At 42.8% G+C, this 13,655-nt stretch overlaps 1 protein-coding gene across 1 annotated transcript in view; it reads left to right on the top strand.

The window, feature by feature from the left end:
- The window catches only part of DEPDC5 (DEP domain containing 5, GATOR1 subcomplex subunit), a 2,513,958-nt gene that overhangs the window by 774,834 nt on the left and 1,725,469 nt on the right, over nucleotides 1–13,655 (top strand). Inside the window, exon 19 of the mRNA XM_044068865.1 lies at nucleotides 11,832–11,871. Within this exon, the coding sequence (XP_043924800.1) occupies nucleotides 11,832–11,871 (40 nt within the window). The remainder of the gene's footprint in view (nucleotides 1–11,831; nucleotides 11,872–13,655) is intronic.

Genomic DNA, 13,655 nt, shown 5'->3' with positions numbered 1-13,655 from the left:
TCAGTGGCTGCTGTACCTACTTAGAAGTAAGACCAGGACTAGCCCCAGAAACAAACTGCCTTGGTGGCATCCCAAATTAAACAGGATATAGAACTAAAGGAAACAAATTATGGCAAATCAGGAAGGGCAGTTCCCATAAAGATAAGTACTCTCTCATCAAGCTAACTCGGCAACTAAGAGGGCCATCTTTGACGTTAAGCTACAACATCCTAGGTGAAGGATAACTACAAGGCCTTCTTCAGCTGTGTCAGAAACCTCAAGGGCACCACACAACAATGTGCTGAACTGGTGGTTAATGATCAAGGGCACCACACAACAATGTGCTGAACTGGTGGTTAATGATGGGCACCACACAACAATGTGCTGAACTGGTGGTTAATGATCAAGGGCACCACACAACAATGTGCTGAACTGGTGGTTAATGATGGGCACCACACAACAATGTGCTGAACTGGTGGTTAATGATGGGCACCACACAACAATGTGCTGAACTGGTGGTTAATGATGGGCACCACACAACAATGTGCTGAACTGGTGGTTAATGATGGGCACCACACAACAATGTGCTGAACTGGTGGTTAATGATGGGCACCACACAACAATGTGCTGAACTGGTGGTTAATGATCAGGGGCACCACACAACAATGTGCTGAACTGGTGGTTAATGATGGGCACCACACAACAATGTGCTGAACTGGTGGTTAATGATGGACACCACACAACAATGTGCTGAACTGGTGGTTAATGATGGGCACCACACAACAATGTGCTGAACTGGTGGTTAATGATGGGCACCACACAACAATGTGCTGAACTGGTGGTTAATGATGCCACATTCACAGAGTCTGGTTTTCTAACATACCTGTTAGCGGACAAATTCATTTCCAACTTTACCCTTTATCATCCACCAATTATCTCCCCCAAAAAAGTACCTGCATACATAACCTGTCCAACTACAACTACACTTGCTAAAGCCAAAAAGTATGACCTCAGTGGGCCCTGATAGCATCTCAGGATGCCACCCGAATAGTCAAAAATATGACTTATCAGAACCCCCTGTAGTCACTGTTTAACTGCAGTCTTAAAGTAGGTTTTATGCCACGAGAATGAAAGACTGTGATGGTTACCCCCCCCTTCATAAAGGAGGACCTTCAACAGATCCTGGGAACTATGGACCCATTAGTCTGACTAGTCTTATTTGCAAAGCCATGGAAAGAGTGATCATGGAGATTATCAACAAGGACATGGGAGAGATCCAGACACAGGATCCATCCGAATTTGGCTGTGAAAGGAAGGTCATGCTTACTGAAACTGATGGACTTCATTGAAAATGTCACTAATGCAGTGGATGAGGAAAAAACTATATGTACTACCTATCTAGATCTGGCCAAAGCATTTGGTACAATACCCCACTAGGGCATTGTCAGCAGACTTGCAGAACTAGGTATAAACTCTTTTATAACAGTCTGGATAGCTAGCTGGTTCACTGATAGAACCTAGGAGGTTAGAAATGTTGAGGCCTCCTCCACTAATAGTCTGATCACCAGCGGAGTCCCCCTGTGTTAGGGCCCACCCCCCTTTGGCATCTATTTCACAGATCTCAAATCATTATCATCAGCCCCCTTTTTCCCATTTTCTACATGGAATAAGGGGTGTCATGTTATATGGGGTAAGGGGTGTCATGTTAACTGAAGCTGTCTCTCTTGATTTAATGCTACACTCCTGCCTTCTTCGACACACATGCCTTACTGTTGCAGATCTTCTGTCACTCAGTCCATCCACCTGTTTGCTGGATGCCCTTATTTCCTCTTACCTTCTTCCTGTCTGTCCAGAATCTTCTTCACTAGATTGTTTTCTGCTTTCCTGTACGTGTCCGAACCACTGTAATCTCTTCTCTTTGATCTATTCTGCAATTGGAGCTACTTTGGCTTCTTTTCTTATGTCCTCATTTCTTCGTCTGTCCCACAGTGTGCATCCTACCACCCTTCTCGGGCACTTCATTTTCATCACCTCTAGCTTCCTCATCTGCTCTGTCTTTACTGCCCAGATTTCTGTATCATACAGTAGAATGTCAGGCCTCTGGCTAATCAAGTTCACAGAAGATTGCAAACTTTGAGCAGTCATTGAATCCCCCCAAGATGAGAACACCCCTCAGGAAGGTCTAATACAGACAGATGCTTGGTGCCAAAGCCATGGCTTAAAACTTGGTACCAAGGAATGTATTATAGTACCTTTTGGGAAGTCTGGCATCCCAGGTAACTGTCATCAATGGAACACTCTTAAAAGTTGATTCACTAGTCAGGGATCTGCGAATTCTTGTAGATGGTAACCTAGCCTTTGACCAACTTTATCCAAGGTAGTAAGAAAGTCCTTCTGTGTTGCTCAACTTATAAGCAAGAGCATGGCATCTAGGTCCAGAGATGTCACCACACCACTGTACATGTAAGCAAGAGCATGGCATGTAGGTCCAGAGATGTCACCATACCACTGTACGTGTAAGCAAGAACATTGCATCTAGGTCCAGAGATGTCACCATACCACTGTACGTGTAAACAAGAGCATGGCATGTAGGTCCAGAGATGTCACCATACCACTGTACGTGTAAGCAAGAACATGGCATCTAAGGTCCAGAGATGTCACCATACCACTGTACGTGTAAACAAAAGCATGGTATCTAGGTCCAGAGATGTCACCATACCACTGTACATGTAAGCAAGAGCATGGCTTGTAGGTCCAGAGATGTCACCATACCACTGTACGTGTAAGCAAGAGCATGGCACCTAGGTCCAGAGATGTCACCATACCACTGTACGTGTAAACAAGAGCATGGCATGTAGGTCCAGAGATGTCACCATACCACTGTACGTGTAAACAAGAGCATGGTATCTAGGCCCAGAGATGTCACCATACCACTGTACGTGTAAGCAAGAGCATGGCATGTAGGTCCAGAGATGTCACCGTACCACTGTACGTGTAAACAAGAGCATGGCATGTAGGTCCAGAGATGTCACCATACCACTGTACGTGTAAACAAGAGCATGGCATGTAGGTCCAGAGATGTCACCATACCACTGTACGTGTAAGCAAGAGCATGGCATGTAGGTCCAGAGATGTCACCATACCACTGTACGTGTAAACAAGAGCATGGCATGTAGGTCCAGAGATGTCACCATACCACTGTACGTGTAAACAAGAGCATGGTATCTAGGTCCAGAGATGTCACCATACCACTGTACGTGTAAGCAAGAGCATGGCATGTAGGTCCAGAGATGTCACCATACCACTGTACGTGTAAACAAGAGCATGGCATGTAGGTCCAGAGATGTCACCATACCACTGTATGTGTAAACAAGAGCATGGCATGTAGGTCCAGAGATGTCACCATGCCACTGTACGTGTAAGCAAGAACATGGCATCTAGGTCCAGAGCTGTCACCATACCACTGTACGTGTAAACAAGAGCATGGCACCTAGGTCCAGAGATGTCACCATACCACTGTACGTGTAAACAAGAGCATGGTATCTAGGTCCAGAGATGTCACCATACCACTGTACGTGTAAACAAGAGCATGGCATGTAGGTCCAGAGATGTCACCATATGACTGTACGTGTAAGCAAGAGCATGGCTTGTAGGTCCAGAGATGTCACCATACGACTGTACGTGTAAGCAAGAGCATGGCATGTAGGTCCAGAGATGTCACCATGCCACTGTACGTGGCCCTCATCAGGCCCATCATAGAGTATAATGCCCCCTAATATGTACTTGACCAGATATGAAGCAACTGGAATGTCTGCGAAGGTTCCTTTTACAAAGAGAATACACGGAATAAACACAATGCCCTACGCTGATCACCTCAAAGCCTTGCCTCTTTACTCGGTATCATACAGACTTCTGAGAGGTGATCTTTGCCTGGCATGCAAGGCATCCCTAGACCCTGTTTTGATTAATCTTTTTCACATGTGCAAAACAAACGGCATCAGACCTACTAGATTAAAAGACCTAAATTTTGCTTGCAACGTAAGTAGGACATGTTGGAGAGACAGATATGTTTCTCCGAGAATGCCCATTCTGTGGAACTGGCTCCCCATCCATGTAAAGCAGAACTCCTCCCTATCCCTGTTTAAGCACAGTGTGGACCAATGTATGGGTAATTGGAAATTCACCTCCGGTGTTTCTCCTATGTCTCTCATGGATAGAGTCCGTCAAACAATCACCCCCAATAAATCAAATTTGTGGGTCACATTTGGGTTGCATGGCTAGGCTTTTAAGGGTCCTAGTGGTCATAAGCCTTGTATAACCTTTAAACCTAAGATTTAAAAAAGACCCACAGGCCCAATTGTTGAAAATCTTGTTTGCAAGTGAAAGATGTATGCAGATCTTTATAATTATGCAAGCAGTTCTATAAATAGAACATGCAGCATGTCAATGAGGGAATCATTTTTACAGAGATATTATATGGGAGTTATGTAAATGGTCAGTCGTTCATTAGCTTGATGGCTGTTTAGTCAACTGCATATGGTTGACTAAGCAGCTGATCAACAGATATGAGCAACCATACAATTCCTGGGGTTTGGAGATTTGCCCTTACCTCATGCTTGTGCAGTCTCGAAGTTAGTATGTATAATTAGCAAGGGGGTGGGGGGGGCTTGTGTACTGGCGTATTGATATTTTACCAGTTGATAATGAGTATTCTCTTATTTCAGGTACACACACAGACACACACACACAGACACACACAGACACACACACACACACACACACACACACACACACACACACACACACACACACACACACAGACACACTTATGCTTTTGCCTCAGTTGTTTGACAATATTCAGCCCCTCCTAATTGGCCAGCGTTTTTTCATCCTTCCATTACTGTGGTGAGGGTTAACCGGGAGAGGCCATCATTTAGACAGCAGTCAGGGTTCATTAGAGATCTTTTTCTTTTAGCCCTACTTGGCGCATGCACCTGGCAAAGTACTGAGGAGGGGCCATCCAGTGAGCTGACTGGAGCAGGCTGTACCCCTTCACTTCTGCAAGGGAGTGTTCCCTCCCAAGACACTAGTAATCACACCATGAGTGCACAGAGGAGAGCAGGCCACACCCCTTCACTTCTCTCCCTTCCTTTCAGGCTTCTGTAGTGCCGAAGCTGCTAATTTGAACCCTGGTTGCCTGTGTCAGTCAGTGCTGCATCCCTTTATGACTTGGAACCAGAGACAAATACCTTTTAAAAGTCTTTCTACAACTTCTGTTTACCCTCATGCCCGGCCTTAGGCATAGGCGAACAAGGCATCCGCCTAGGGCGCCATACAGCCAGCCTTGTAAAGGGCGGAATTTTATGTATTTATTTATTTAATTAATTTAATTAATGTTATTTTGCGATCTTCTCGGCACCCTGTCTGAGTGAAGGGGCGCTGAGAAGTTCGCAGAATAACAAAACCATAGAGCGAAGGGAAGGGGGAAGCGCCCTCCCACTTTTATAGCATCAAGCTGGCCAGGAGGCTGGCTTCAACAAGTAAAAAAAAAATATTCTGCCGTCACGCGTGGAACTTAAATTAGTTCAGTGAAGAGAGGGGTTAAGGTCATCATGCGTACACGTCTGGCCGTTCATATTTTGGGGTAACTGAAAATTTGTTAGGCTACACAATGGTCAAGCCTGGTAACAATCTAATTTAAACTGTAAATTGGTACACTATAAAAATTGAAGAACTTTCCAACAAACACAACTTATAGTCTCAACAGCCAGCTTTACACTGATCGTACATATGCACCAGCTGTATGTGGATGGGGCTATTTAGTAAGAAGTTATACAGTCTGTAAGTATGGTGTAGTGTGCAGTACTGCATATTGTATTGTTATGAAGATTTCTTAGCAGAAGGAATGTGAACATTGAAGTCGTTTGGTTATTTCTGAAGAGTGCAGATGTCATTTGCTGAATGTCAGACAGAAAGTAAAAGCAGTTTTGAGATTGCACTGTATCTATGTTTGAGTCATTACTGCTGCTGACATGCATTTAGTGCAAACTTCATTTTGTGAACAAACATACATTCATAATATTTCATTAATTCAGTCATTCATTCATTTGCTGACTGCCTGCTTAATCCATTTCCGAGCTGCAGAGGATCTGTGGCCTGTTTTAGGACTTACTGGATACAAAAAAAATAAACTATGTCATCCACACATGATGTGCATCACCACAGACAACTTGAAGGATTCCTAATTCATCTGTGGCATGTCTTTGGGATGTGGGAGGAAACTGGAGCAGCTGCCAAAAACCAGCATAGACACATGCGTGTTCTGCACAAAAGGTACTACAACCAAGAACCACACTCTTTGAGGCAGCCATGCTAACCGCAGGACCACTGTGCCCCCACTTTTTTAATTGGCCAGTCTGCCTACCCTATTCTTACCCTTCTCTGCCATCCATATACTAACCATTTACTAACCGTTGTTAGGTATCTGAGTGTTAAATGTGGTAATAAGAAGGGTAAATTACCCTTCAGATTGACTGTAGGTCCTTTAATTATTGAAGGTAAGGTTGTGGATGCACTGAAATCTTTTCTGCAGGCTTGCTTCAGAGTATATGCATAAAAAATGGTAGCCTACTGAGGATGTTCTTTAAGGAATCTATTGAAAGTCATGGTTAACCCCCATGTTTGGAAATAAGACATTATAATATACACACAAAGGTGGACATAAATCAGACCCTGCAAATTTGACACTGACTGACATGTACTCTGTACATAATTAGAGATACTGGAAACTTTTCTGTTCGTTCAAGACCACTGTGGTTCTGTTAAAGGTAGATCCTGTTTCCTTAACCAGATACTATTATTTGAGCCATTTGTAGCTGCTGTTGGCCATACGTATAACTGGATGAAACAGAAGGCCTTCTATCCAAAATGATGGCTTTGTAATCTAAATGAAAAAATGGTAACAAAGTATGGTTACTTAGTGGATTGTGGCATAGAAAACTTTAAGCCAGCAGGGTTGATCTCAAGGGAGTTGTATATAACATGTGGTGTACTTCAAGGAACCAGCTTGGGTCCATTGTTACCTGACATTGCTGTAGCATATATTGAAGTTAGCTTCCATATGGCTGTGTGAGATGGGACTTCTAGTCATGTTTTGAGTGGATGCAGCCATACTTCAGGCTTACTGTACAGATGATGATTCACAGAAATAAGCTGAATTTTAATGTAAACAGATTATGGTACCATTTAACAGGTAACTTATCAGAGGTGCACTCACGGTTTATATGCTTATGCTCTTTATTCATTTACTATTAGGTAGACTTGTTAAGCACAAGTACTTTTTTTTCCAGCGGAGACATTCGTTCGGTATTTGTCACTTTTGCATAATTATGTTCAGATGCAGAATGCATGAATAAATGTGATCCACTGAAAGTTGGTCAGTCAAGTGAGAGTAAAATGTTACTTTTGGTTATAGATTGGCCTTACCCATCCCATGGACGATAATTATATATTACCCCTAATAAGAGTAACTGGGATCATAACATGGATAATTTGAGGGTACAGCTGTTTCAATGAGGTTGTATTGCATGGGAGAAAAGTCCTTTCTCCTACATGTTTAGATGTTGTAGTGGATGCTTGGGGGGAAGCTTCCTATCTGGAATTTGCCCCCCCCCCCAATAAAAAGTGCATTTATAAAAGCTGTTACGTGAGTGCCTTTAATTACATTTTTTCAGCAAATCTGCACTGGCAGTTGTATCACTTGTATTACTGTCCTTGAGCTACTTTATTTCTAGCTTGCAGCATAAACATTTGTACTTTATTGCCAAAAGTAGAGAAAGAAAACCTGGGATAAAATGGTAATTGGTAAAAATGGAGTCTTGGATGCATTTGTACAGGTCATAGTTTTGGTAACACTGTATCCATGATATTAAGTTAAAATAGATATAGGTTGGTTTACCATCAAAATAATTAAGACAAAGTAATTTGCTATCAAAAGAATAACTAAAATTCTGAAAACAAAAGCAAAATTTAGCCTAAATGTCGAACGTCAGAAACACTAAGGACAACATTCGACATACCAGACTTTAGATTTCAAAAGTCCATATGTTTTTTTAAGTTTTAGCAATGGTGCAAGCCCCCCTGCACACCACACCACCTTCCGAGATCGCACTACAGTAAGGAAAAGGGTAAATTCCCCGATCCTCACTATATCGCAATCTCCATTCACCGTGCCAAACTCATAATAATAAATCAAGCTTTAATTTAATTATTATGATTTTGTATTATTCCAGTTTGGCATTGTGAAACTTTGAAAATGTACTTTCAGCAACATGATTTTTGTAAACGAGCCATCAATGTTTTTATGGCAAACCATGTAGGTTCATAGGTAAGTACTGGGCTCACTGCCTTTGCGGACCATTTTAAGCCTAGCCAGTTTCCTTTTTGTGCTTGAACTAACCTATCTCATTTGGTGTCAGATTGGCCTTACCCATCCCATGGTCGATAATTGTATATTACCCATAATGTGAGTGACTGGGATTATACCATGGATAATTTGAGGGGACCCATACATGAGTAATGCATTTAGGGGGCAGTCCTGTGGAAAATTTTCTGTTCCCCATCCATAGATGTAAGTTGTGCTGGAATATTGTCAGGGTTAAACTGTTTTATGTGCATGGAAAGTCTGTTCCAGAGCAGCAATAACCTCTGTGGGTTATACCCGGCCTTCCAAACCCTTCTGGTGAGACATACTGATTATGTCGCTGTGTTTTGTTAGGTATAATATCTTAACAGATGCGTTGCCAGAATACCTTTGTACGTTCTGATTCCGCTTTGCAAGGCTACATGAGTGCATATAATAATTTACATGGCTCCCTGTTGTAGTTATTTAAGTAAACAGATTAACCTTGTACAGTGGATGCAGGGCATTTTAGTAGTGCAGTCAGACTGAATTATTATGTTAGGAGAATCCTCTGAAATATTTGATATTTCATTTCATTTCTATGCATATTTAGTGGATACTAATGTTTAATCTTTAATGCTCTTGTCTAATCATCTGTTAGTGTCTATATCACATTACTGGATGAGGAAAAGAGTGATTGCTCTTTCATCAAACTGATAATGTCGAAATCAGAAAAACCGAACACACAGAAAATTCGATGCTCTGCAAAAAAAAAAAAAAAAAAAGATGTTCTGTTACTTCGCTATTTTCTCCTTTCGACATTATCAGATCGATGAAAGAATGTCTGCTCTCTTCATCGTCCGATAATACAGTTTAGACCCATCTATTACTTGAGTTCCTGTACACAGACTGCTGTTGCATATGGGACAGACACTGGAAATGGTAACCTGTTGCTTGTAATAGTGCAATAGATATCACAAACAAGAAAAGGATAGGTTTGTACCCCAGTACTGTGTAAGGGTCTGAAACAAAAGTGAGATGCTCAGGTAAGAGCCGCCCTCTCCAAAGCAAAAAACACAGCATCAATGGGACCAGATGGTGTCCCGGGCTGCGTCCTACATGAACTCCAAGAAGAGCTAAACCCAAACATAAAACTACTGTTCAATCTCAGCCTTACTACAGGATATGTGCCCAAAGAGTGGCGTACAGCAACAGTGGTCCCTCTCCATAAAGGTGGTGCCTCAACGGATCCTGGAAACTATCGCCCCATAAGCCTGACTAGCTTGGTCTGCAAAGCTATGGAAAGGATCATCATGGACCTCATAAATAAAGATATTGGAGACCTACAAACACTGGATCCTACCCAGTTCTGCTTTGTTAAGGGCAGATCCTGCCTCTTAAACCTGGTTGATTTCTTTGAAACAGTCACCAAGGCCATTGGCGAGGGAAGGTGGTCCACACAGCCTACCTGGACCTGCATAAAGCCTTCAATACAATACCCCACTCGGGCATTATAGATAAGCTCACCAGCTTAAATATAAACCCCTATGTCACTAGATGGATTGCAAACTGGCTCAAGGACAGAACCCACATGGTTAGAATTGCTGGAGCCATGTCAGACTCAAACCAGTTACAAGTGGTGTCCCACAAGGCTCAGTCCTGGGACCTCTCTTGTTCGGTATATATTTCTCGGAGGTACAGGCCAACACGGAAGGACTGTGGCTGACCAAGTTCGCAGATGACTGCAAACTGGGCGCCATAATCGACTCTCCAGTTGACACAAGCATCCTCCAAAAGGGCCTCATAGAAACAGACAACTGGTGCCAGAGCCATGGCCTCAAGCTAAATGCCAAAAAGTGTATAGTCCCTTTGGCAAAAACAAAGTGCCCACAAATTACCACATAGGTGGTAATCCATTAAGTACAGAAGAAGTAATTGGGGACCTGGGGACCCAAGTTGATAACAATCTCTCATTTGACAACCACGTGGCCAAAGTGGTTAGAAAAACATTTTATATAGCCCACCTAATCATGAAGGATTCACATCTAGATCAGGGAGGTCATCGTGCCTCTTTACTCAACCCTCATCAGGCCCATAATTGAGTACAATGCCCCTTTTGGGATGTACCTTACCAGACACCTGCAGCAACTGGAAAGACCCCAAAGTACCTCACCAAGAGGATCTAAGGGCCCAAACAGATGCCATATGCTGCCCGGTTAAAGAAACTCCAGCTCTACTCAGTGGCATACCGTCTGTTCAGAGGCGATCTGTGCCTGATGTATAAAGCCATGTCCAACCCGGAATTAATGGACATGCTGCCTCAGAAAATCCAAATCCCATCGAACAGCTCGAGAGACTTGAACCTCAGCACTGAAATAATTAGGACATGCTGGAGGGACAGATTCATAACCCAGAGGCTCCTTCACTCTGGAATAAATCCCAGTCCAGGTTAGGCAGAGTCCCTCATTGACTCTCTTCAAGAAGAATCTTGATGAGTGGATGGGAGATCGTAGGTTTACCCCGGGTATCACTTCTGTGTCACTGTTAGACAGAGGCACAGTATACTAACCTCGAAAAAGGGCATAGCAAAATAAATTTAAAATGGGTGGCGAAAGCCAAACACATTCTGGCTAGGCTTATAAATGCCCTAGGGCAGATAGCCTAGTATGAACCTATGAACCTATGCATATGACTGTGTGAAATGTGCAGTAAAACACATTTAAGGCAGAAGCAAACATGCCAGTTATGTGGTTTAGAAAAAGGGAATACGAGTAGTGAGCAAACAGGAAAGTGGTACAAGGTGTTTTTATCTGATTACATAAAGGGTGGCCACAGTTTTGCCTAATTATGTTGAAAGCTTTTGGGATGCAGATTATATGAGGAAGATCCTAACAGGAAGAGAAAGGCACTTGCAATGTCATCATGAAGCGCTCTTATAACTTGTGTATGGTATTATGAACATCACAAGTGCGAACACTGATGAGTGCAAAACTACACATCATTCTTGTTCCCTCTGGGGACATCCAGTGTTGGAGTCGATTATATTAAATGAGGGGGTGCAAGAAATGAAATCTCCCCTGACATGATTGTGAAGTTTTGTGTCCCACATAGTCTTTACAGTTGAAGTTCCACTTTTTTAATTTTTGAATTTGAGTGGACTGCACACATGTAGCATTTGCACCCAGGTCATAGAACTGTTTTATAATTATGTGTAGTTGTATCTACACAAAGATAGGAAAAATAAGTAAATCTGCAGTTGTACTCCCAGGATCATGAGGAAAGAGACAGGGGGCTTTCATATGTGAAGACGAGAGGAGACTTGAGAAGATTAAAACGTGAGAGAAATGCATTTAAATGAACATGCTCATAAACAAGTTTGTCTCCTGGCATTTTGTCTGAGCACAAAAGTCCCTTATCCATCATTAAACTGTTGTTTTCCCTTCTCTTCCAGGTGCAGCCTTCTGATAAGGGACGGAGCAGCAGAGACAACAGTCAGTACCTGATTTTTTTCATTATTTAAATGTTTGTCTCTGGTATTCATGTGAAAGGATTCAGCAGGGTAATATTAGAAAGTCATTTTATGGTGCTGATATTTAGTAGATCTCTTGAAGTAGGACGTAAAAACAAAATGAAAACTCCAGCAAAGCTAGAACTTCTAATAAGTGACCTCCCAAACCTCTTGTATCAGAGGCACATGGAATATATGCAAATGATACATAGGACATCAGATGTTTCAGCTAATTGGCGATTCTGAATGCCCATGACTTGTTTCGTTGTTTTAATGGACAATTTCAGGCCAATAAAGCCAAGCCCCACTAGCTGTGGATATGCATATTTCAGCCTTGTTATGACCTCATCAGCACAGCACAAGCAGAGTGTTAGACTAAGCATTCAAAACACAGGGCTGTTATACCCAGCTGATGTCCATTTTCATTAGGGTCACGGCAAAAATATCCCAAACAACAAACTAAAACAATAAGTAAGAAGGTCACTGAAAAACCAATCGGTAAAAACAAAATGAAAACTCCAGCAAAGCTAGAACTTGCACTGAGTGACCTCCCAAACCTTGTTTATCAGAGGCACTTGGAATATATGCAAATGATCCTTATGAACGTCAGGTGTTTCAGCTAATTAGTGATTCTGAATGCCGAAGACTTGTTTCGTCATTTTATTGGATAATTTCATTCCAATAAAGCCAAACACCACTAGCTGTGGATATGCATATTTCAGCCTTGTTATGACCTCATCAGCACAGCACAGGCAGAGAGGTTTGGCTTTATTGGCCTGAAATTGTCCATTAAAACGATGAAACAAGATGAAACGCGGTTGTGGTGTCTTACATCCACCATCTTCAGGAAACCCACCCACCGCAACAGCCTTCTAGAGTTCAGAAGCCAACACCCAGGCTTCATGAAGAAAAATGTCATCAAAGGCCAGTTTGTACGCCTCAGCCGAATAGTCAGTGATGACCAGAAGTTTCAGCACCAAAGCACAACGCTGGTCAGTATTTTCACCCAAAGAAACTACCCCCCCCCCCCCCCCCCAGAGCTAGTCCACAAGGCAGCAATAGAAGAGCAAGCCAACAGACACACAAGGCACAAACCCATCCTCATCTATGGGTTTGCAGAGGATACCAACAAACGAGATGCCCCACAAATGTGTTTCCTTATCCCCATTAGCAGCGATATGGCCATCATCAGAGACACCATCTCTAAATACTGGGGCATTATTGCAAGCAACGCAGAACTCAGCAGCAGCTAGGGGACTCCCCCAGCTTCTGTTACAAGAGAACTTACTCCCTCAAAAGGTACCTAGAAAGAGCCCCACGTACCCCAGTAGCACCCCCCCCCAGGCATGTATCCATGCGGTCACTGTATCTGCTGCAAGTATATCCCCACACAACCCAGTCTTGTCAGCTCACACAAAAGACTCCCTCTTACCTTCAGACACCACAGTGACTGCAGCAGCACTAACACAGTGTACGTAGGCAAATGCAGTCACTGCGAAGCGTTTTACTTGGGCATGACAACCAGAAAACTTAGCTACAGAATCAAAGAACACTTGCAGGCTATCCAGAAAATGGGCACCGCCAATGCTAAAGCCAGACACACCAAGACCTGCAAAAACCCCATGACATTCAAGTTTCTAATCCTAGAACAAGTACACACTTTCTCCCAGCAGTCCAGCACCCCCAAAAAATTTAAAAAGGGGTACCCCCGGAAAGGCCTTTAAGGAAAAAGGCAAAAAAAAAAAAAAAAACAAAAAAAAAGCTTTT

This window comes from Protopterus annectens, chromosome 4.part0 (assembly GCF_019279795.1).
Source record: "Protopterus annectens isolate FY-2018-M chromosome 4.part0, PAN1.0, whole genome shotgun sequence".
Classification (NCBI taxonomy): Eukaryota; Metazoa; Chordata; order Ceratodontiformes; family Protopteridae; genus Protopterus; species Protopterus annectens.
Note: the sequence above shows the minus strand (reverse complement) of the source record. Positions and strands in the feature narration are given on the sequence as shown.